The sequence below is a fragment of the Salvelinus namaycush genome, chromosome 9, assembly GCF_016432855.1.
Source record: "Salvelinus namaycush isolate Seneca chromosome 9, SaNama_1.0, whole genome shotgun sequence".
Taxonomy (NCBI): domain Eukaryota; kingdom Metazoa; phylum Chordata; class Actinopteri; order Salmoniformes; family Salmonidae; genus Salvelinus; species Salvelinus namaycush.
Genome location: NC_052315.1, coordinates 10569072 through 10594181, shown reverse-complemented (window position 1 = coordinate 10594181; position 25110 = coordinate 10569072). Strand labels below are relative to the sequence as shown.

Genomic DNA, 25110 nt, shown 5'->3' with positions numbered 1-25110 from the left:
CTGCCCACAAATTTTCTATAGGATTGAGGACAGGGCTTTGTGATGGCCACTCCAATACCCTGACTTCGTTGTCCTTAAGCCATTTTGCCACAACTTTGTAAGTATGCTTGGGGTCATTGTCCATGTGGAAGACCCATTTGCGACCAAGCTTTAACTTCCTGACTGATGTCTTGATGTTGCTTCAATATATCCACATCATTTTTCTTTCTCATGATGCCATCTATTTTGTGAAGTGCACCAGTCCCTCCTGCAGCAAAGCACCCCCACAACATGATGCTGCCACCCCCATGCTTCACGGTTGGGATGGTGTTCTTCGGCTTGCAAGCCTCCCCCTTTTTCCTCCAAACATAACAGTGGTCATTATAGCCAAACAGTTCTATTTTTGTTTCATCAGACCAGAGGACATTTCTCCAAAAAGTAAGATCTTTGTCCCCATGTGCAGTTGCAAACCGTAGTCTGGCGTTTTTATGGCGGTTTTTGAGCAGTGGCTTCTTCCTTGCTGAGCGGCCTTTCAGGTTATGTCGATATAGGACTCGTTTTACTGTGGAAGACTCTTACTAGAGCTGGCCGCCCGGTCAAATTAAGCAATCGGGGGAGAAGGGCCTTGGTCAGGGAGGTGACCAAGAACCCGATGGTTACTCTGACAGACCTCCAGAGTTCCTCTGTAGAGATGGGAGAACCTTCCAGAAGGACAACCATCTCTGCAGCACTTCACCAATCAGGCCTTTATGGTAGAATGGCCAGACTGAAGCCACTCATCAGTAAAAGGCACATGACAGCCTGCTTGGAGTTTGCCAAAAGGCACCTAAAGGACTCTCAGACCATGAGAAACAAGTTTCTCTGGTCTGAAGAAACCAAAATTGAAGTCATTGGACTGAATGCCAAGCATCACGTCTGGAGGAAACCTGGCACCATCCCTACGGTGAAGCACCATCCCCACAGCATGTTTTTTAGTGGCAGGGACTGGGAGACTAGTCAGGATCGAGGGAAAGATGAACAGAGAGAAGTATAGAGAGATCCTTGATGAAAACCTGCTCCAGATCGGTCAGGACCTTAGACTGGGGCGAAGGTTCACCTTCCAACAAGACAACGACCCTAAGCACACAGCCAAGACAACGCAGGAGGGACTTTGGGACAAGTCTCTGAATGTCCCTGAGTGGCCCAGTCAGAGCCCGGACTTGAACCCGATCAAACATCTCTGGAGAGAGATGAAAATAGCTGTGCAGCAACGCTCCCCATCCAACCTGACAGAGCTTGAGAAGATCTGCAGAGAAGAATGGGAGAAACTCCCCCAATCCAGGTGTGCCAAGCTTGTAGCGTCCTGCACAAGAAGAATTGAGGCTGTAATCGCTACCAAAGATGCTTCAACAAAGTACTAAGTAAAGGGTCTGAATACTTATATATTCCGATATTTCAGTTTTTTATTTTTTATAAATAAAATAAAAAATCTAAAGACCTGTTTTGCTTTGTCATTATGGGTTATTATGTGTAGATAAATGATGGGGGAAAAAACAATTTAATCCATTTTATAATAAGGCCGTAGCAAAATGTGTAAAAAAAATAATTCAGAATGCACTGTATCTAATTATAGACAAGTTGACTAACAAGTAGCCTACCAAAATGTAGGAAATTATAAGCAGAAACATATATAAATTAGGCACAAAAATCATGCACACCCTGTAAAAAAAAATCCTTCCGCTGTCTCGGACTGTAGCCTGCAGTTCATTTTCTATATTAGCTGGTTAGGGTCGGGTGGGGGCCTTAGATTTTTACTTTTTCACATATAGTCTTGCTGTTTCAGATGGGTTATTAGCAATTGCAGGTGGTTGCAGGTGTAAAAACTGCTGATCTACACATCACTAGCACAGATACAAAGATGAGTTCTCTATCTATCTCTATTGGTAGGATAGCCTACACTTGCCTTCCTCGCTGAAAGGAGGGTATCGATGAGGGGAGAACCGTTTTCCTTTTGCTTACTAACAAATTGACACACTCCACCAACACTTATCGGTTTCTGGGTCATGGAGGAAAGAATCCAGAGGAGAGAGGACATAGGCCCGCTGCAAGTCTGTTTCTTATGGTATTAATGAAGGTGGGTGGGGACAGGGGTTCCTCTAAGCTATATGGATTGTTTAAAGAAGGTCATACCAAGTGTTATGTTCTGTTAATTACTGATGTCCCCTTTAAGAATGGAGCACCCTTGGTCATGTGCATTTTGCTATTTGATTTGGAATTTTAAGACCCCTTAAAGTATCACGACATGAAAAATATTTTTGTCACCAAACAGTCTCTATATACTTCCATTCTTGTGAGTCTTGTGAGTCCTAGTCCTTGAGCAAAACAACCGACATGTACTTGTTGTGAGAGTCTCACCCACAGGGGGGTCATTTTAGCGTGTAGCCCAAACTGTTCGGACGCTACAGACATAAATTGGCAGATTGACTTCAGAGGAGTCCAAACATGCTTGTGGGGGTCGTATAGCAAAACACCATCGTGTTCGTGAGTCTCATCTTTCCACAGAGGGGATTGAGATGCATCCAATGCAAAAAACAGATATCTCTAGTTTGAACTGATGGATTTGTATGGGGATTTTTGTATTATGCTAATTCGATTTCAGGGGGGGCGCGGACATCGACCTTAGGGATTTAAAATAAAGAAATACATTCATAAACTCTTTCCACCTTGCTTTCATTGCGTGTATTTCTGCCTTGGCCACATGATGTCGCCATTTAATAATTCAAACGAGTGAACGCCTTGGCAACGCCCCACCAAAGATGTTTTAGCTCAACCAAGATAGACCACAACCTGTCGTTTCTAATGGGAACAAATGAGTCATAGTGGGCAAAACAAGCAAGGAGGGGGGCAGAGTCAAGCACGAGCCTGCGAGATCCTATTGGCGCGTTCTAGCATGATTTGCATATTTCCATTCGGGAACGCCTACTCTGAAGTGCGAGTGTGCAAAAACTCAATTACCATTTGCACTCCTCTAAAGAACTAAGGTTTTAATAAACTTTTACAAAGGGTAAAGCCTACAAAACTTAGTCAACTCTGTTCATAATTTAGTTTTGAAAACAGAAAATCAGATCAGCTTTGAAAAAGATCTGAAGTGGAAAGATCTGATATGATTGGTCAAAATACCAATTAGTGCCTGTAAGACCCACATAGATACATGTATATTTACAATGAGGCCTATTTCTATAGCTTGTAAATGACACAGAGTCGATGGGAGAGGAAACCACTGAGAAAAGTGAAACCACATCTTTATCTCCTCCTGCAACCACTCCCACTTGGAAAAGAAGTGTCCTCCTTGATAAACGGTAGAAGGAAAAGGGGTTTCAGAGCAACGACAAGTACCAATGTAAGTAGACTATATTTATCTCTATTTTTCCATAGTCCCGCAACCAGCCATTGTTTACAGACAGACATCTGTTTAATATAATCTATATTGATGTCATTACAACAATTATGGATGAGTAGCCTTTCTCATCCATAATTCTTCGCAGAGTTGAGATGGGATCTGGTTTCAGCGGCTGCGTTCGGCAACAAAGTCCAAATAGGTCCAAAGATGGTGAGGCAATACCTTTCTACAACCCTTCAGCCACTGTTCGGAACTCCAACACAGGGTTTGCTCTGGACCTTTACCGTACACTGAGTGAAAACCATGCAGATGGAAACATATTTTTCTCCCCTCTGAGCATCAGTTCAGCTCTGGCCATGGTCTATCTGGGGGCCAAAGGAAACACCGCCGAACAGATGGCAAAGGTAGCCCTACACACACACACACACACACACACACACACACACACACACACACACACACACACACACACACACACACACACACACACACACACACACACACACACACACACACACACACACACACACACACACACACACACACACCAGCAACCAATTTTGTTCTATGTGTATTTAATCATTTACCAGCTCTGTCTGTCTTTGCCACAGCACTCAACCTGGTAAGTGTGTGTAAGAGATACTACTCACTCATTCTACTATTCCTAGACCCTGTGTCTCGACACTGCCACTGATGTCCACTCTGGTTTTCAAAAACTCAGCTCAAACATCAACAAACCCTCAGCTTCATGCCAATTGAAACTGGTCAACTGCCTGTATGGAGAAGAAACCTTCAACTTCTTCCCAGTGAGTTAGACCAGCTACTTCCCAAATATCTAGCAGCAGTAGCCCTACTGAATATCACTGCCTTGTTTGCAAATGTTGCCATTCCTCTTTCCCCTAACTTGAGAATTGTGTAAATATAGGAAATAAATTGATGACCATTGGAAATATTCTACTCTAGACTCTTTGGTACTACGCTCGGCTGCTTTAGTTGAGAGTGACTCTTTAGGGTTCCTCTAGGAGTTCATTGAAGCCACACAGAAGTTCTACCATGCAGAGCTGAAGGCTATGGACTTCATAGGGGCTGCAGAGGAGTCCAGAGCACAAATCAACAGCTGGGTGGAAAAGAAAACAGACAGTAAGCTGACTGATGTAAATCAGGAGTGTAAAATATAACTATTGTACATTAATGTAAGGATGTGTCTGCTCCAACTACAGTAGTTGGATCCGTTCATTATTTGTGTTCTTTATCTACAGATAAAATTAAAGTGATGTTGAAACCTGAAGCTCTAAGCAGCATGACCAGGTTGGTTCTTGTGAATGCAGTCTACTTTAAAGCACAATGGATAAGTGAGTTCCATGAAGCTGATACCATGGAACAAACCTTTCAAGTCAATGAGGTGAGAGAACTACAGTGTCTGAAAATCCTCCATTTGAGTCATAAAAACATACTTCTGAAATCAGTGTGGAAAATCCACTGTCTGCAACAATTGCATAATTGCAACCAGTCCCACCAATTGTTCAAGCCATAAAACTGTGTGTCATTTGTACTGTGATTATTGATGTATGACCCTGTCTCTTTTGTGTGGTTTCAGAATGAGAAAAGACAGGTGCAGATGATGGTTCAAGTCAAGAAGTTACCATACAAGTACATATCCCAGTTCAAACTCCAAATCCTGGAGCTTCCATATAAAGGGGAGGAGCTGAGCATGTTCTTCCTTCTGCCTGCAGATTCCAATTACCCTGACCAGTTACTGGAGGTAGGTGTAACCAAAACCACTATTGACCCAGCCTTTAGCTCTGTCATGACTGTCCATGAGAATCTAAATAGGTCAGATCAGGTTTGCAATGAATAATTTCAATCAGACCCATTCTCACCCGCAAAGGAAGGGAGGAAAGAGCTAGTGGTGATTAACAACTCACATCCTGTCGTAAATCAAGGGGAGAAGATTCAGGTCTCCCTCTCCAATATTCACCAAAGGCATGTCCTTTGTTTCAAGAGACCTTTCCTGACGAAACTCTAACACGTTCAAAAGCAAATACTGGAACAATATTTCTAACATAGAACGTGGGGAATGGTCAGAGGCGATCTACAGAACACTAATGTAATTTTGTTTGTTATTTTGTGATGTCATTAAAAATGTTATGAAGGAAATACTGTAACTTGGAAAGTATACCCACTACATGTACGAAGTTTCCATACTATGCGTTGTGCATGTAATATGACAAATTATGAAAGTGTTTCTGTTAAGAGAGGAATGTGATTTGAGAAACTATAAGAGATAATTGTTTTACATAAAACTTTGTACAAGTGACAAGTCATGCCCCCCGAGTGAGGTCAGAGAGTGTGTCAGCCAGATGGAACCGCCCCTTTCAAACAAACTGTATAAATGATGAGTCAAGAAATTAACATACTAGACCAGAAAAGCATAAAGCTGCAGCTGCACGTTTAAAGTGGTTTGAACTGTGAATCTCAACACGAGGTAGAGACGATAAAGTCACCTCCCGGACAATCTCTGCTATGTCTGATTAGCTGTCCTAAGTAAAGTATCTTCGAAAGCGAATTTAAGTAGGACCATTCTACTACTCTGCTCAAACCATCGTATTATGCTACTCTCATCACCCCACTGGGAACCATCTACACGTCTGGCTAAGCCTATCTTCAAAGAAGCATCTTCAAGAGCAAATGGAAGAAAAATAAACTCTGTAGTTCTGTTCAGGACTACACGACAAGTCACTGGATACCAGACAACTACAGAGGAGAACAACGGTAGAAGACTTGTTGGAACTCTTTTGAACAACCAGAGCCTTACAAGCGTGCCGCGAAAATGCCCGACTCCCTTTCCAAGAGAGAGATCCGGCGTACAAAGGCATTTCATGTAAATGCATTCATGATTTCTTACTCAAAACAAGCAGCGGTTCGTGTGCAAAGTATATGGTTACTGTAAGTGAGAGTAGTTTCTGAAAGTACCAATGTTAAGTGTCTCTGTCCCCCTCTCTCCCTCCCTCTCCATCTCTTTTGTAACAAGCAGCCATATTCTTGTCATTCCGCTAGGGACTTGTTTTTTAACATATTAACTGTGTGTAACGGTGGTTCTCCTCCTCTTCAACCGAAGAGGAGGAGTAGTGATGGAACCAAGGCGCAGCGGGTTGTGAACACATAATTTATTTAAAGACAAGACGGGAAAAACACGAACTTCACTATAACTAACAAAACAACAAACGGAGTAGACAGACCTGGACGACGAACTTACATTAAACACGAAGAACGCACCAACAGGGAAAAATGACTACACAAAATGACGATGTACAAAAACAAACCGAACAGTCCCGTATGGTGCGACAAACACTGACACAGGAGACAACCACCCACAACGAACACTGTGAAACAACCTACCTAAATATGACTCTCAATTAGAGGAACGCCAAACACCTGCCTCTAATTAAGAGCCATACCAGGCAACCCTTAAACCAACATAGAAACAGAAAACATAGAATGCCCACCCAAACTCACGTCCTGACCAACTAACACATACAACAAACTAACAGAAATAGGTCAGGAACGTGACACTGTGTATGTTTATCCTGTGTTACCATTTAATTAGCTAGTAAATAAATAAACCAATTTGTGTAGTACTGAAGTAAGGTTCGGGTTTTTGCAGATGCAAGGAGGTTACGGCTGTTCAGAATGATGATATGATACGAGGTTATGATTAATAAGTTGACTGTTTATAGATGTGATAGGTAAAGACCTTTTAGAGTTTAATTGGGGAGATGGTAACTCTTTAAAGAACCGCTCTTGTGGTGCCCCAGATCCTAATGAGTTACTCGTTACATGATTAATTTAATTAGGTAACAATTAAACATATTTCAGTAATTTAGATAAATAACAGTCTTCAGATTAATGTTAAAGTCAAGTCACGACAGCTCAGAGAACTATTAGTCTTGTGTTGCTTGGAAGACCATGGTTCAATACTCTGTGGATCATACATCCACAACTTTTCCAGTATGAAGCACAGGATGTTGGTGGCACCTTAATTGGGGAGGACGGGCTCGTGGTAATGGCTGGAGCGGAATCAGTGGAATGGTATCAAATACATCAAACGTGGTTTGATGCCTTTTCATTTGCTCCGTTCCAGCCATTATTATGAGCCGTCCTCCTCTCAGCAGCCTCCACTCATATGTAGATATAGTGAAAACCTCTGCTGTCATTTAATTGCTTGGAAAGTAATATGTCACAAAGCAAATTTCTCCACAAACTGACTACAAAAACATATCTCTTCTTACCTTTTAAATGCGTTAACATATGTAAGACTGGCAGCGAGGTTCATATACCGCCAATGTAGAGCTGTGCTGTTTTACATCCAGTGGAGGGGTGGACGCCTCATAATAGTGGCTGGAACGGAGCGAATGGAATCAAACACATTGAAACCATGTGTTTGATGTTGTTGATACTTTTCACGTATTCCGATCCAGCCATTACCACATGGCCGTCCTCCCCAATTAAGGTGTCACCAACCTCCTGTGGTTACATCATCCCCTGTTTGTCATTCTCCACTGTCTGACACAGCTGGGGAGAGTGTTGACACCAGAGAGGATCCACAAGTGGACCAGACGGCAGAAAATGGGCACGAGGACCGAAGTCCAGGTTTCAATCCCCAAGTTTAAACTGCAGGAGGACTACCAGCTGAACACACCCCTGGCCTCGCTGGGCATGGTGGATGTGTTCGACCAGGACAGAGCAGACCTATCTGGGATGAGCGCAGCGATGGAAGATGAAGATAGGGTCTACCTATCCACTGTAGCCCACAAGGCCTTCGTGGAAGTGAACGAGAGAGGCACAGAGGCAGGTGCGTCCACAGTGGCAGACGGCATATCGTACGGTTTAAGTAACAAGCATTACTTCACGGCAGACCACCCCTTTATTTTCTTCATTAGACACAACCAGACCCAATCCATTCTGTTTCTGGGCAGGTTCTCCTCACCTGAGGAGGGTGACAGGGAGGGAAGATCTCTGTAGGAAGGGAAAATAATGTTTTGAAAAACATGTTATGTAATGCAAGAGAGCCCTTCACAGTTTAGTTGATTATTGTTGATCTTGTGTACCGAGTCTGTATTTGACCTTTACTACGTGGATAGTGCTGTTATGTATTGTTATGTAATATAGCTCTCTTGTGCTTATAGTTTGTGAAATTTAATGTATTGGAAATCATCAATGATATAATAAAGTGAAAGTTTCTCTATGTAGATTGTCTACACATGTAAAAATATTAGGAAATAGAATGTAGTAGTCTGTATTGGCATATTGCAAATATTCCCTTGTATATCCTCATTGTACAAGCATTTTACATAATCCCATTTACAAAACTAGCCTATCACAGAGACCTTCATTGTGCAGCTATTGCGTAACAAATGTAAGAGTATCCCGGACTGAATTATTGCCCCAGTAAAAGTCAGTCTGAACAGGCTGAGACATCTGGGTCACACCAAACTACAAATGTAAGTACCATTTTAGGAAAACTTTTCCTCATTGGTTTGGCCGGAAAGGCAAGGAATGTGTTTACATTTGTGAAAGCCAGAAGCTGTTGAACTCTGCTCTATATCACTGCAGTCCTCCACGGATTTATGTTCTCTTACCGAATAAGACTTGTTTATTCTAGAGAAAAGTTTACTGTTTTGTCCGCTGACCGCATGTGATCTTCTAATACATGCCTTAAGAGTAAAGGCTTATACTCAGGGTTTCTACTGCTACTGTACGCATTACCAGAGAGTTCAGTGAGGGTTGTCCACCATGTTGGAGGCGTTAGTCTGTCTGGTGGGACAGTGGATCGATACCAAGGGGGTCCTCCTGTTCCTCTTGGTTCTGTTGGTGACCAAGTACATCCATGATCTGCCTCCTAAGAACTACCCACCAGGCCCCTTCCCCCTGCCTTTTGTTGGGAATATGCTGAATATCAGCATCAAGGACCACATAGGTTCCTTTAAAAAGGTAAGGACACGTGAGAGATAAGGTTGTGTGTAATTGCTCAAATTATACACTCTTAGAAAAAAGGTTACAAAAGGATTCTTCGTTTGTCCACCATAGGAACACCTTTTTTGGTTCCAGGTGGAACCCTTTTCTTGTTCCAGCTAGAATCATTTTGCTTTCCATGTAGAACCTTCTGGGGAAAGGGTTGTACATGGAACCCAAAAAGGTTCTACCTGGAACCAAAAAGGGTTCTTTAAAGAGTTATCCTATGGGGACAGCCGAAGAACCCTTTTAGGTTCTAGATAGCAATTTTTTTTCCCACATCTCCATAGGCTTTTCCACAAGAACAAAAAATGCTATACTCAGTGACCAATTGGATCTAGTCATTCTGTAATCATCCGTTTTTATTGTAGATAGCCTATCTAATAAATGATGATGTAATTATTAGTGTGCTTAGTGTGACATGCTCACTAAAGTGTGTTTTCTATAGTTTGTAGAGACTTACGGGGATGTGACTACAGTAGACCTGGGTGGAGGGAACCGCTGTGTGCTCCTCTCAGGTCTCCGAGGCTTTAAGGAAGCCTTTGTGGATCAGGCCGACGCCTTCACCGATCGGCCATCTTACCCCCTGAACGACAGGATAAGCAGAGGCTTGGGTAGGCTAATATGGTAGCTAAATGCAGGGTTTCCCAAACTCCTGGGTCCCCCCCCCCTGGGTACACAAACCAAAATGTGCACCCAGGAGGGGCCCCAGGACCGAGTTTGGGAAACCCTGGTTTAATGAATTGAAATAATTTTGACCATTATGACATTGTGCCACCAGTAAGAGTAATAACACCAATGAGACATTTTTGGTACATTTTCTAAAATGGAGGTCACAATCCTTTACAAAACATTTACTAAAGTGATATGATTAATCATTTTGCTCACAATGTTATTTCTCTTTATTTAAATTGACACCAAGTGACGCTTTGGATTTAGACACACCACATGATCAATGGAATCCTCACATTTATGACATAATTTTCTTTAATATAGACCCCTCCCCCAATAACAGTTTGCCGCTGGAGAGAATGCACAAGATCCTTGTATATCTTTGTAATCAGTGATTTTCAAGGCGGTAACAACAATGACATAACATTGAAGGAAACACATTCTGCTAGAAAAAAAAGGTGTTCTAATAGCCTTCTTTGTTTTTATTGATCTGTACAATATCTTGAATACTTTTTCCCCCACTGTCTAGCATTCAAAATAATATCTCTAAATCCCCAAAGCATTTCACAACACTTTTACATATCACCAGTGGGACAAGCCAATTAGCTAGCCCCCAGTATTTTCTACAATACATACAAATATATGTTTTTCAGTATAAAGGACTTACATTGGTTTTCGCATTAAATAACAGTTAAATAAAACTGCAGTAGACGTATTATTTGTCACGTTTTTGGCATTTTTGTGTTTTTACAAAATGGTGCCAAAGTTAACGGAAAGCATTTACCACCACAATTCAAGAATGACCCATCAGGCAGAACCACACAGTCATATTGGGTCTTATTTAGTCATATTTAATCTTAGTAATTCTGTCATTGTCTCTATGTCTTGACCGGATGATGGTTATCTAGGCCTGATCTCCTCTAACGGTCACATGTGGCGGCAGCAGAGGCGCTTTGCCGTGTCCACGCTCAAATACTTTGGAGTGGGGAAGAAGACCCTGGAGACCTCCATCCTCCAGGAGAGCCACTTCCTGTGTGATGTCTACTTGGCAGAGAGAGGTGAAGTCAGCGTTTATGTTACACTTTTATGGTGCCCAAACCAGGGAATGAACCACAGTCTCAGTTGTTTAACTGGCACTCTTATCCAGAATGGCTAGTTGTTGTATGGTTAATTGCTATCTGGCGTTCAAACCCAAAACGTTGCTATTGTGAAGTCCAGATGTTTCTTAGCTTTAATGTCCAACCGTCTCTGATCAAGGTATCCTCTCTCTACTTGTAAATGAATGCTATGAACAAGCATCTTATTTGCATATTTCCATTAGGGAACACCTACTCTGTGAAGTGCGCATGTGCAATAACTCAATTCGCCCTTGCACTAGTTCTAAACAATGCTTTATTTTTTTGGCTTTGGCAAAGGGTAAAATCTACAAAACTGAGTCCAATCTGTTCATAACAGATTTTAGTTTTTGGAACAGAAAACTGTATTGAGATCAAATGTTTCATAATGTTGGCCAAAATCCATCTCGGTCCATGATCTCCCAATGCTGGCCACTGGGCTTATCACCGTACTTGTTATTGATTGTAAACGTCAACCAGATTCTTCACACTTATAAATCCGGTGAAATATCTGGCTCATTGTTGAATCTGTGTCTAAACTGTCTGAGTAAGACATCTTCATTTATCCACCATCTTTGACCCAACCTCTGAACTGTTTCAGGCCTGCCCTTTAACCCTGAAGACGTCACCAACAATGCAGTGGCCAACATCGTTTGCACCCTGGTGTTTGGTTGTAGGTTTGAATACAACGACCACCACTTCCACCACATGCTGAAATGCTCCGAGGACGTTTTACAGCTGCCTGCTACCTTCTGTGGACGGGTATGGTTACAACGACACAGACGTGTCTGCTATTCTCTGTTGGGTGATCAGTGTATTTCTTTGGCAAAGTGAATTATAGTGCACAGCATCTGCAAGGACACACATTCTCCTCAGGAAATCTACCTTCTCAGGCTAATTTCCTGTTCTTTCGACAGATGTATAATCAGTTTCCCACACTGATGCACTATTTGCCTGGGAGGCACCAATCAGCCTTCATCAACCTTGGTACCATAAAGCAGTTTATCAGAGAGGAAGTAGAGAAACACAAAGAGGACAGGAACCCGTCCAACCCCAGAGACTACATAGACTGTTACCTGGAAGAGATAGAGAAGGTAATACCACAGCCGGACCTTTTCAGCTCTTTTCTATCTTTAACAGTTACTCCCTGTGATCTACTCTCATCTCTTTAAAATTACGATAGCCGTGTTAATATAGTTTGTCATATTTTGGGCTAATTTCGTCAAAATTTTTTACATTTGTGGTTTAATATGACTTTGTCAGCAAACTCCCCACAGCCTGACAATGCATGATGATTTGCCCTCAACTTGACATCACCTGATGACCATTCCCCCTGCAGAATCAGGATGGGGCGGCTGGCTTCACTGAGGAGAACCTGCTGCACTGCGTGGTGGATCTGTTTGGGGCCGGGACAGAAACAACGTCCAACACCCTTCTCTGGGCAATGCTGTACATGGCCAAGTACCCTGACATTCAAAGTGTGACACTGGCAGGAACACATCTATTAGTATTAAAAAATGTTGGTGTCAAATGGCTGGTTTCCCAGACACAATAGAACATTTTCATTGAGCATGTTTTTAAGTCCAGAACTAGGCTTCATCTGTGTTCAGGAAATAGGCGCTAGTTATATTAGCCTAGTGCTTACCAGGAAAATTACTTGTTTTATGGCATGTTAATCCATTATACTGTATGCGCTATGCAGCCATCTGCTCTAGCCAATCATTAGCTTCCTCATTCTCCCTCCGTAGAGAAGGTGCAAGCGGAGATCGATGAGGTCATAGGTTCGGCACGCCAGCCCTCAATGGACGACCGAGCCAACATGCCGTATACCTATGCTGTGATCCATGAGATCCAGAGGTTTGGGAACATTGTCCCCTTCACGCCTCCCAGAGTGGCCAATAAGGACACCACCGTGGCGGGGTATCTAGTGCCCAAGGTGGGTGTAGGGTCGATGGATATGTTGTGATTCTACTGCTGGAGTACATGATCAACTGAATGTTTGAGTTGATGCGTGCTGGTTCAATAGTGCATGTTGACACTGAAGGTTTTACTGGCAATGACGTTTGACAAATTGACTCTTCTGTTTTGCACAGGGAATGATGGTGCTTCCAATGTTAAAACCAATCCTACAGGACAGAAATGAGTATGCAACCCCTAATCAGTTCAATCCTGGACATTTCCTGGATACAAATGGAAAATTTGTCAAAAAAGACAATTTTATCCCATTTTCTATAGGTAATGTATTATTAACACGCATTTGAAGGGGAATGGAAACACTAGGATTTAGAATGGCAGTTAGCTGTAACTGTAAATCGCCATATTAGCATTGTTGCGTCACTGGCAGGAGAGAATTTTGGAACTCCCAAAAATGGCTGAATTTACAGAGTAGCTCCGAGTCTGAGAATGAGTTTATTACAGAGAATTAAATAATGTAGATACAGCACAAAATCCCAGTGGATGGTGATGTATTACATCCAGTCAGAGGTTCCTGTCAGTCTGTCTGGATGGTGATGTATTACATCCAGTCAGAGGTTCCTGTCAGTCTGTCTAGATGGTTGCATATTACATACAGTCAGAGGTTCCTGTCAGTCTGTCTGGATGGTGATGTATTACATCCAGTCAGAGGTTCCTGTCAGTCTGTCTGGATGGTGGTGTATTACATCCAGTCAGAGGTTCCTGTCAGTCTGTCTGGATGGTGATGTATTACATCCAGAGGTTCCTGTCAGTCTGTCCTGATGGTGATGTATTACATCCAGTCAGAGGTTCCTGTCAGTCTGTCTGGCGATGTATTTCTTGGACATGTCACTAATCCTTATGAAGTTACTCGACCAGTCAGCAGCCGATATGCCAGTTAAATAATTGGTGAAATTTTGCTTTATTATAAATTGTTTAAGGTTAATATCAGTAGTGGGTAGGTGCTCAATATATATAATCAGTTTCTTATAACGATGTGTATGACCAGTGCCTTTAGACGACCGGAGTTCGAATCGCAGACAGCGTCATGATTGATGAAATCTCATTCTAACCAATAATGGGGCGTGCTCATAAATACATTGTGATTTAGTTTCGGTATCAGACTAACTTCAATGATTTTGTTTGCTTACCATACAGGCTGGCAGTTTATCGGCAGTTCACCCTATGGGCACAAGGGAGAATTAGACGAGGTGTACAGCATGTGTCGTTTCTTCCTTAAAACTTCTCTGAGATATGTGGGACGCTAACGTCCCACTTGGCCAAAGCCAGTAAAAATGCAGAGCGCCAAATTCAAATAAATTACTATAAAAATCAAACTATCATGAAATCACACATGAAAGACACCAAATTAAAGCTACACTTGTTGTGAATCCAGCCAACATATCTGATTTCAAAAACTATTTACGGCGAAAGCACACCAAACGATTATGTTAGGTCAGTACATAGCCACAGAAAAACACAGCCATTTTTCCAGCCAAAGAGAGGAGTAACATAAAGCAGAAATAGAGATAAAATTAATCACTAACCTTTGATGATACTCATCAGATGACACTCATAGGACTTCATGTTACACAATACATGTATGTTTTGTTCGGTAAAGTTCATATTTATATCCAAAAATCTGAGTTTAGGCGGGACGCTACTGTCTCACTTGGCCAAAAGCCAGAGAAAATGCAGAGCGCCATATTCAAATAAATTACTATAAAAATCAAACTTTCATTAAATCACACATGTAAGATACCAAATTAAAGCTACACTGGTTGTGAATCCAGCCAACGTGTCAGAATTCAAATAGGCTTTTCGGCGAAAGCAAACAATGCTATTATCTGAGTTAGCACCATTGTAAACAAAGAGAGATAAGCATATTTCAACCCTGCAGGCGCGACACAAAACACAGAAATAAAAATATAATTCATGCCTTACCTTTGACGAGCTTCTGTTGTTGGCACTCCAATGTGTCCCATAAACATCACAAATGGTCCTTTTGTTCGATTAATTCCGTCGATAAATATCCAAAATGTCCATTTATTTAGCGCGTTTGATCCAGAAAAACACCGGTTCCAACTTGTGAAACGTGACTACAAAATATCTCAAAAGTTACCTGTAAACTTTGCCAAAACATTTCAAACTTCTTTTGTAATACAACTTTAGGTATTTTTTAACGTAAATAATCGATAAAATTGAAGACGGGATGATCTATGTTCAATACAGGATTAAAACAATCTGTTGCATGCTTTCTGGTCACGCGCCTCTATCTAACAGTACACAACAAGTGACCCTGATTCAAAATGGCCGTACTTCTTCATTACACAAAGGAAAAACCCTCAACCAATTTCTAAAGACTGTTGACATCCAGTGGAAGCGGTAGGAACTGCAAGAAGGTCATTTAGAAATCTGTATTCCCAATGAAAATCCATTGAAAAGAGAGTGACCTCAAAAAAAAAGAAAACTGAATGGTTTGTCCTCGGGGTTTCGCCTGCTAAATAAGTTCTGTTATACTCACAGACATGATTCAAACAGTTTTAGAAACTTCAGAGTGTGTTTCCTATCCAAATCTACTAACAATATGCATATCTTATCTTCTGGGGATGAGTAGCTGGCAGTTGAATTTGGGTATGCTTTTCATCCAAATGTGAAAATGCTGCCCCCTATCCTAGAGAAGTTTTAAGGCGCGCATACCCAGAAGCAAAGGCATTTACATAGGGTTTGAGTTTGAATAAAACCAGTTCATTTAGTAAATCTAGCCTTTTCTTTCAAGACATAGTGCCTGCGCCTTTTGTAAAAATAGTATTAGTTAGCTTGTCCACTATAACAACAGGTTCAAGCGTAACCAGAAACTTGCTTTTAAAATAAAATTACTTTCAACACGCACTAATCCCGTGTCCCGGTCGCTAGAGCAGTGACTTCAACTAGCTGTGGCTGCCATCTATTTGAATAGAATAGTAAATACACTGGGCAGCTAGTTGGCATATGTAACAGTATAGCTTCCGTCCCTCTCCTCGCCCCTACCTGGGCTCGAACCAGGGACCCTCTGCACACATCAACAACTGCCTCCCACGAAGCATCGTTACACATCGCTCCACAAAAGCCGTGGCCCTTGCAGAACAAGGGGAACAACTACTTCAAGGTCTCAAAGCGAGTGACGTCACCGATTGAAACGCTATTAGCGCACCCCGCTAAATAGCTAGCCATTTCACATCGGTTACACATTGTCAAAGCAGACTTAAATAATATATGCCATTTAGCAGATGCCTTTATCTAAAACGAACTGCCTACATGGTAGTGGAAATAGATCATAGAAACAAAATTACAATGTTGATATCATGGATGGTCAGTCCTTGCATCTATAACCCTGTCTATGAATTTGAGAGTGGTTATATTTCTCCAGTCCCATCCCTCAGCTATTTACCGAAAGAGGAGCAGGGAGACACTTTATTGTTTCTACTGCTGATTGCCACTTTAAGAAGTTAAGATGCAGATTATATACACACCAAAATATGTTACAGATACTATAAAAATGTCCCATCACTCAGACAGTTAGTGAATACACAGCATCCAGCACAGCATACAGAAAAATCAATCAAATGTATTTTACAAAAGCCCTTTTTTACAAAATAATAACCACAGTGGTTATACAGGGTGCAACAGTTCAACACCTTAGGAGCAAATGTCAGTTGGCTTTTCATAGCTGAGGATTCATAGGTTGAGAAAGAGAGTTGAAACAGCAGGACCGGGACAAGGTAGCACATTCGTTGAAACGGGTAAAAAAAATCTGTGGCGAAACAATTCCACTCCGATTCCCTTTATGGATGGGTGTATCTTTGAATTTGCTGTTGAATGGCCTGCTCCTTTCTCCATTTATGGAACACCAGCCCACTCTCCCGAAGTGATCGATAGTATATTTTGGCTCGCACTGTGATGACTGTGATTCTGAGCTCTCAGGTTCATACAGCGAGTTATGGTCTTCGCTGATCTCACTCTGTCAGCTCCATCTGTGGCGTATAGGGGCAGGACTCGGTTGTCTACTGATGGTCGTGAGCGCAATCTAGCTGGGCCCCGAGCTCTTTAGTGATGGTCCCAGTGGACCTCTTCTCTACCGCAGCACAGGAACACTCTGGCACCCAGGGGCCAGTTTGGCAGGCTGTACTAACTGTTCTCTCCTGTTGTTAGAAAACAATTAAGGCATCTATTAGACTATAGTTATATTCAAGAATCACTGCATATACTTGAAATAAACAATAGCCTTAGAAATTGCATGTACCTCCTCTACCTCCTGCACGGTCTCCTCCAGGATGAAAAGCTTTTCAGGGGTGGGTATAATTTGTGGAACGTTCCAACAGGAATCTATTCCAAAAACGTAGTAAATAACAAGGTTTCCAACAAACAACGTATACAAAGTTGTATAGCGGCAGAATATGATACAGGGGAGGGAGTGGGCTATTTAAGTTTTTCACTCAACACGTTTATTCCAAAAAATGTCTGTCCTCACTCTGGTAGCCTATGCACAAACATTAAGAATAACCTATGTGGTGAGTTGATGAATATTCGGCAGCATGTTAGTTAACACCACGATCACACAGACAGCGTCATTGCATTTCGGTACACCAGAATTACATTCATTTCCATTGAAACGCTGTGTTTGCCTTGCAGCATTGTGTTGCAGAGGCAGTTGCAGTGCATGCATTGGATTTATTGAACGTATGCGTCAAACTGTATGCATAGATGGCTTGACAGAAATGGTAGCAGAAGGTGAATGTTGGTGTGTTCGAAGCGCCACTCTCTGACAGCGTCGTTGCGCAAAATAGTATGCAGCATCATCTGAATATGTATGCAACAAAAGTTCAACATTCACCTTCTGCTACCATTTCTGTCAGGCCATTCAATAAATCCAAAGTTTGCACCACACAGAACGCACTGCAACTGCCTTTGCAACACAATGCTACAAGGCAAACACAGCGTTTCATTGGAAATGTATGTACTTCTGTAACGAATGCAAAAGCTGTCGGTGTGATCGAAGCCTCAACACCACAGACAACTTGATGATTCCTGCCAGTGACGCACTGGCGTCAGTCGTTACTATGGCAATTTGAAATGGCGCTGATCATAGCTCAAATAAACCTTGTCCAGGATCAAAATACTAAATGTAGAGATGTGTTTATGTTAAATTCACATGTTTAGTATTAGTGGATTGAATGCATCTCTTTGCTTAGATGTACTTCCTAAAGTGTTTCCATTACCCTTTCAAATGTAAAATGTTAGTGTAATACTGTTAATTCATAACAAAACCCCTTAATTTGTCACCCAAACATGTATCACAAAGCTATCTTCCTTCAATCCTCCCTACCAGAGAAACGATTGTTCAAAATGAAATGTGCTACTGCAGGGTCTTGAGGATACAGTAAACATAATTGTTCAGGTTTTCATTTTCCATATATTCTGCCAAGACACAGAGGGTAGAAGAGTGGAGAACAAACACACACACACACACTCCATCCTCATGTTAAAAGTGTGTGTGTGTGTGTGTGCGTGTGTGTGTGTGTGTGTGTGTGTGTTTATGTGCGCTCTACTCTCTCTCAGGTAAGAGGATGTGTCCAGGGGAGCAGCTGGCCAGGATGGAGCTGTTTCTGTTCTTCACCTTTCTGCTCCAGAGGTTCACCTTCACACCTCCACAGGGCTGGGAGCTGGGCCTGGAGGGCCAGGTGGGCATCACCAGTAGACCAAAGCCCTTCAAAATCTGTGCCTTGCCTCGATGAGACACCTTGGGTGAATCTCTATTGTATTTTGTTGATTCCTTGTGTTCTGTCTCCTTGCCTCCTTCTCAAGATATATTGGAGGAGAAGATCTGAGGGGAGGAACCTCATATCTTTTGCTCCAATGTGCCTTGAGAAGGAGACGAGGGAGGATGTGTGGAATCAAGAAAATTTGATTGATATGAATTCCTTGTGCTTTGTGTAGGACTAGGCCCTGCATGAACTGGTTGATGAAGGTGAATAGCATTGTTTGTCAAACCTGTCTAAAATATTATGAATTTTGTATGGTAGTAGAGGTGGAGAGAATTCCAGCATACAGCTGGTGCATCATGACGTTTATATTGTAAGAGTGGTGTATTAGAATTGCATTCAAATTCTTTCTTAATTTTATTTTACTGGAAATGATATTTCTGGAAGACATTGTATACAAAATGTGTTTACTTTACTTATTTACTTCCCTGAAAAACAAAACACAGCATTCTTTTTTAGCTTGAACATACTCTGCTCCTGTAAGGTGCCAGGTAAAGTCAAAATAGCACCTCAACGATATATAATCAGAGTTCAGAATATAGTTCAAAGGTCAGTCAAGGCAAGTCCTTTTTATCTATACTTATCTTAATCATACTTATTTCATATCTTCTGCAATACTGTATATCTCAAATGAACACATGAATGAAAAGCAGTCTCTCCATTTCATAAATCAACAATAACAATAAAAATAATCCCATTCATTCAGACATGGATTGTCATTATATCTGTACAGCATCAAAATCTATAACCCAAATATAGCACACAACACCTCACTGTACAAAACTATTCATTCCTTGCCTAGTTTATGTCATTTGACAATTCAAAACAAGACATGGGCTTACTGATGATGAGTGAAACCGTCGCTGTAAATAACTGTCTCATGACCATTCAAAACAGGGTGTATGATTATTATGAGCTTATTGATGATGAGTGAAACTGCTCATGTAATTATGTTAACTGTTACTGTAGGCGTGGGGAAACCATGCCACCTCAATGGATCCGTGCCCTCTCATTGGTGCGGGGTGGCACAGATGTCATGGGGAACGGGTGACAGGGTGATGCCAAAGTTGTAGTTCCATCACTGGCTTCACTCTGGGCGGCATGGAGAACAAGAACCTCTGCATGAAGGTGAAGAAGAGGAATAGCTCCATCCTGGCCAGGCTCTCTCCCAGGCGCATTAGTTTACCTGGAGGAGAGTCAGGAGGGTAGAATTAAGCAATAAGGCTCCTCTGTGTAACGGTTCTCTAACTCTTCCTCCTCCTCGGACGAGGAGAGGCGAGACGGATCAGATGACCAATATGCAGCGTGGTAGTTTGACATTATATTTATTAAACAAGACAAAAAAACGAACTATACTTGATACTAAACAAAATAACAAAACGAATGTAGACTGACCTGAACGTAAGAACTTACATGTAACGAAGAACGTACGAACAGGGAAAACAGACTACACAAAACGAACGACCGAACAAACAAACAAACCGAAACAGTCCCGTATGGCGCGACAAACACAGACACAGGAGACAACCACCCACAACAATCAATGTGAAAACACCTACCTTAATATGGCTCTCAATCAGAGGAAATGAAAACCACCTGCCTCTAATTGAGAACCATATCAGGTCACCCTTTAACAAACATAGAAACACATAACATAGACTACCCACCCAAACTCACGCCCTGACCGTCAAACACATACAAAATAACAGAAAACCGGTCAGGAACGTGACATAACCCCCCCCTCAAGGTGCGTACTCCGAACGCACCACCAAAAGTCTAGGGGAGGGTCTGGGTGGGCGTCTGACCACGGTGGTGGCTCAGGCTCTGGGCGAGGTCCCCACCCCACCATAGTCAATCCCAGCTTACGTCTCCCCCTTAGAATGACCACCCTCATATTACACCCACTTAATTTAAATGGTAACCTTAAGATAAGGGGCAGCACCGGGACAAGGGGCAGCACCGGGATAAGGTAGCTCAGGACAGAGAGATAGCTCAGGACAGAGAGGTAGGTCAGGATAGAGAGGTAGCTCAGGATAGAGAGGTAGCTCAGGATAGAGAGGTAGCTCAGGATAGAGGGGCAACTCCGGACTGAAGGGCAGCTCCGGACAGAGAGACAGCTCTGGACTGAGGGGCAGTTCTGGATAAATGGCAGCTCATGACTGGCTGACGGCTCTGGACGCTCATGGCTAGCTGACGGCTCTGGACGCTCATGGCTGGCTGACGGCTCTGGACGCTCATGGCTGGCTGACGGCTCTGGACGCTCATGGCTGGCTGACGGCTCTGGACGCTCATGGCTGGCTGACGGCTCTGGACGCTCATGGCTGGCTGACGGCTCTGGACGCTCATGGCTGGCTGACGGCTCTGGACGCTCATGGCTGGCTGACGGCTCTGGACGCTCATGGCTGGCTGACGGCTCTGGACGCTCATGGCTGGCTGACGGCTCTGGACGCTCATGGCTGGCTGACGGCTCTGGCAGATCCTGTCTGGTTGGCGGCTCTGGCAGATCCTGTCTGGTTGGCGGCCCTGGCAGATCCTGTCTGGTTGGCGGCTCTGGCAGATCCTGTCTGGTTGGCGGCTCTGGCAGATCCTGACTGATGAATGGCTCTAGCGGCTCCTGACTGACTAACGGCTCTGACGGCTCGGGACAGACGGGCGGCTCTAATGGCTCGGGACAGACGGATGGCTCAGACGGCGCTGGGGAGACGGATGGCTCAGATGGCGCTGGGGAGACGGATGGCTCAGATGGCGCTGAGGAGACGGATGGCTCAGATGGCGCTGCGGAGACGGATGGCTCAGATGGCGCTGCGGAGACGGATGGCTCAGACTGATCCTGTCTGGCGGAAGGCTTTGGCTGCTCCTGTCTGGCGGAAGGCTCTGTAGGCTCATGGCAGACGGGCAGTTCATGCGGTGCTTGGCAGACGGACAGTTCAGGCGCCGTTGGGCAGACGGCAGACTCTGGCCGGCTGAGACGCACTGTAGGCCTGGTGCGTGGTGCCGGAACTGGAGGCACCGGACTGGAGACACGCACTTCAAGCCTAGTGCGGGGAGCAGGGACAGGGCACACTGGACTCTCAAAGCGTACTATATGCCTGGTGCGTGGTACCGGCACTGGTGGCACCGGGCTGAGTGCACGCACATCAGGACGAGTACGGGGAGAAGGAACAGTGTGTACAGGGCTCTGGAGACGCACAGGTGGCTTAGTGCGTGGTGCCGGAACTGGAGGCACCGGACTGGAGGCACGCACCATAGAAAGAGTGCGTGGAGGAGGAACAGGGCTCTGGAAACGCACTGGAAGCCTGGTGCGTGGTGTAGGCACTGGTGGTACTGGGCTGGGGCGGGGAGGTAGTGCCGGAAATACCGGACCGTGCAAGCGTACTGGCTCCCTTGAGCATTGAGCCTGCCCAACCTTACCTGGTTGAATGCTCCCCGTCGCCCGACCAGTGCGGAGAGGTGGAATAACCCGCACCGGGCTATGTAGGCGAACCGGGGACACCATGCGTAAGGCTGGTGCCATGTAAGCCGGCCCGAGGAGACGTACTGGTGGCCAGATATGAAGGGCCGGCTTCATGACATTTGGCTCAATGCCCAATCTAGCCCTACCAGTGCAGGGAGGTGAAATAACCCGCACTGGGCTATGCACACGTACAGGAGACACCGTGCGCTCAACTGCGTAACACGGTGTCTGCCCGTACTCCCGCTCTCCACGGTTAGCCTGGGAAGTGGGCGCAGGTCTCCTACCTGCCCTTGGCCCACTACCTCTTAGCCCCCCCCCAAGAAATTTTTGGGTAGTACTCACGGGCTTTTCGGGCTTCCGTGCCAGACGCGTCCCCTCATAACGCCGGTTCCCTTCTCCGGTTGCCTCTGCTCTCCTCAGTGCCTCCAGCTGTTCCCATGGGAGGCGATCCCTCCCAGCCAGGATCTCCTCCCATGTATAGCAACCTTTTCCGTCCAAAACATCGTCCCAAGTCCATTCCTCCTTCTTGCGCTGTCCCTTCCTCTGATTACACCGCTGCTTGATTCTGGATTGGTGGGTGGTTCTGTAACGGTGGTTCTCCTCCTCTTCAACCGAAGAGGAGGAGTAGTGATGGAACCAAGGCGCAGCGGGTTGTGAACACATAATTTATTTAAAGACAAGACGGGAAAAACACGAACTTCACTATAACTAACAAAACAACAAACGGAGTAGACAGACCTGGACGACGAACTTACATTAAACACGAAGAACGCACGAACAGGGAAAAATGACTACACAAAATGACGATGTACAAAAACAAACCGAACAGTCCCGTATGGTGCGACAAACACTGACACAGGAGACAACCACCCACAACGAACACTGTGAAACAACCTACCTAAATATGACTCTCAATTAGAGGAACGCCAAACACCAGGCAACCCTTAAACCAACATAGAAACAGAAAACATAGAATGCCCACCCAAACTCACGTCCTGACCAACTAACACATACAACAAACTAACAGAAATAGGTCAGGAACGTGACACTGTGTATGTTTATCCTGTGTTACCATTTAATTAGCTAGTAAATAAATAAACCAATTTGTGTAGTACTGAAGTAAGGTTCGGGTTTTTGCAGATGCAAGGAGGTTACGGCTGTTCAGAATGATGATATGATACGAGGTTATGATTAATAAGTTGACTGTTTATAGATGTGATAGGTAAAGACCTTTTAGAGTTTAATTGGGGAGATGGTAACTCTTTAAAGAACCGCTCTTGTGGTGCCCCAGATCCTAATGAGTTACTCGTTACATGATTAATTTAATTAGGTAACAATTAAACATATTTCAGTAATTTAGATAAATAACAGTCTTCAGATTAATGTTAAAGTCAAGTCACGACAGCTCAGAGAACTATTAGTCTTGTGTTGCTTGGAAGACCATGGTTCAATACTCTGTGGATCATACATCCACAACTTTTCCAGTATGAAGCACAGGATGTTGGTGGCACCTTAATTGGGGAGGACGGGCTCGTGGTAATGGCTGGAGCGGAATCAGTGGAATGGTATCAAATACATCAAACGTGGTTTGATGCCTTTTCATTTGCTCCGTTCCAGCCATTATTATGAGCCGTCCTCCTCTCAGCAGCCTCCACTCATATGTAGATATAGTGAAAACCTCTGCTGTCATTTAATTGCTTGGAAAGTAATATGTCACAAAGCAAATTTCTCCACAAACTGACTACAAAAACATATCTCTTCTTACCTTTTAAATGCGTTAACATATGTAAGACTGGCAGCGAGGTTCATATACCGCCAATGTAGAGCTGTGCTGTTTTACATCCAGTGGAGGGGTGGACGCCTCATAATAGTGGCTGGAACGGAGCGAATGGAATCAAACACATTGAAACCATGTGTTTGATGTTGTTGATACTTTTCACGTATTCCGATCCAGCCATTACCACATGGCCGTCCTCCCCAATTAAGGTGTCACCAACCTCCTGTGGTTACATCATCCCCTGTTTGTCATTCTCCACTGTCTGACACAGCTGGGGAGAGTGTTGACACCAGAGAGGATCCACAAGTGGACCAGATGGCAGAAAATGGGCACGAGGACCGAAGTCCAGGTTTCAATCCCCAAGTTTAAACTGCAGGAGGACTACCAGCTGAACACACCCCTGGCCTCGCTGGGCATGGTGGATGTGTTCGACCAGGACAGAGCAGACCTATCTGGGATGAGCGCAGCGATGGAAGATGAAGATAGGGTCTACCTATCCACTGTAGCCCACAAGGCCTTCGTGGAAGTGAACGAGAGAGGCACAGAGGCAGGTGCGTCCACAGTGGCAGACGGCATATCGTACGGTTTAAGTAACAAGCATTACTTCACGGCAGACCACCCCTTTATTTTCTTCATTAGACACAACCAGACCCAATCCATTCTGTTTCTGGGCAGGTTCTCCTCACCTGAGGAGGGTGACAGGGAGGGAAGATCTCTGTAGGAAGGGAAAATAATGTTTTGAAAAACATGTTATGTAATGCAAGAGAGCCCTTCACAGTTTAGTTGATTATTGTTGATCTTGTGTACCGAGTCTGTATTTGACCTTTACTACGTGGATAGTGCTGTTATGTATTGTTATGTAATATAGCTCTCTTGTGCTTATAGTTTGTGAAATTTAATGTATTGGAAATCATCAATGATATAATAAAGTGAAAGTTTCTCTATGTAGATTGTCTACACATGTAAAA

The 25110-nt window shown here is 43.7% G+C and overlaps 2 protein-coding genes and 1 long non-coding RNA gene across 3 annotated transcripts; 2 read left to right on the top strand and 1 right to left on the bottom strand.

Annotated features, from left to right (window-relative positions):
• The first annotated feature begins 3305 nt into the window (after nt 1-3305).
• On the top strand, nt 3306-8607 carry LOC120053664 (leukocyte elastase inhibitor-like). Its single transcript, XM_039000837.1, has 7 exons — nt 3306-3358; nt 3504-3762; nt 4027-4164; nt 4381-4498; nt 4618-4760; nt 4956-5120; nt 7931-8607. Exons 2-7 carry the CDS (start codon nt 3511-3513, stop codon nt 8378-8380), a joined length of 1266 nt encoding a protein of 421 aa, XP_038856765.1. The 5' UTR covers nt 3306-3358; nt 3504-3510; the 3' UTR covers nt 8381-8607.
• A 115-nt stretch (nt 8608-8722) lies between these two features.
• On the top strand, nt 8723-25090 carry LOC120053662 (cytochrome P450 2J5-like). Its single transcript, XM_039000835.1, has 11 exons — nt 8723-8859; nt 9128-9349; nt 9819-9984; nt 10951-11100; nt 11759-11919; nt 12075-12251; nt 12497-12635; nt 12906-13093; nt 13251-13392; nt 18709-18830; nt 24414-25090. Exons 2-11 carry the CDS (start codon nt 9152-9154, stop codon nt 24861-24863), a joined length of 1893 nt encoding a protein of 630 aa, XP_038856763.1. The 5' UTR covers nt 8723-8859; nt 9128-9151; the 3' UTR covers nt 24864-25090.
• On the bottom strand, nt 19250-24439 carry LOC120053665. The gene is made up of 2 exons (XR_005477529.1): nt 24131-24439; nt 19250-20097 (listed from the first exon to the last, which is right to left on the bottom strand). It is a non-coding gene; the product is annotated as an uncharacterized LOC120053665 (long non-coding RNA).
• Nucleotides 25091-25110: the final 20 nt, after the last annotated feature.

Bases quoted from the DNA above. Each gene is read 5' to 3' on its own strand.
- LOC120053664 (XM_039000837.1), top strand. From the start codon at position 3,511: ATGGGATCTGGTTTCAGCGGCTGCGTTCGGCAACAAAGTCCAAATAGG. The intron at 4,499-4,617 runs GTAAGCTGACTG...CTTTATCTACAG, and splicing joins GGTGGAAAAGAAAACAGACA to ATAAAATTAAAGTGATGTTG. The intron at 4,761-4,955 runs GTGAGAGAACTA...GTGTGGTTTCAG, and splicing joins AAACCTTTCAAGTCAATGAG to AATGAGAAAAGACAGGTGCA.
- LOC120053662 (XM_039000835.1), top strand. From the start codon at position 9,152: ATGTTGGAGGCGTTAGTCTGTCTGGTGGGACAGTGGATCGATACCAAG. The intron at 11,920-12,074 runs GTATGGTTACAA...TTCTTTCGACAG, and splicing joins CTGCTACCTTCTGTGGACGG to ATGTATAATCAGTTTCCCAC. The intron at 18,831-24,413 runs GTGGGCATCACC...TGTCTGACACAG, and splicing joins AGCTGGGCCTGGAGGGCCAG to CTGGGGAGAGTGTTGACACC.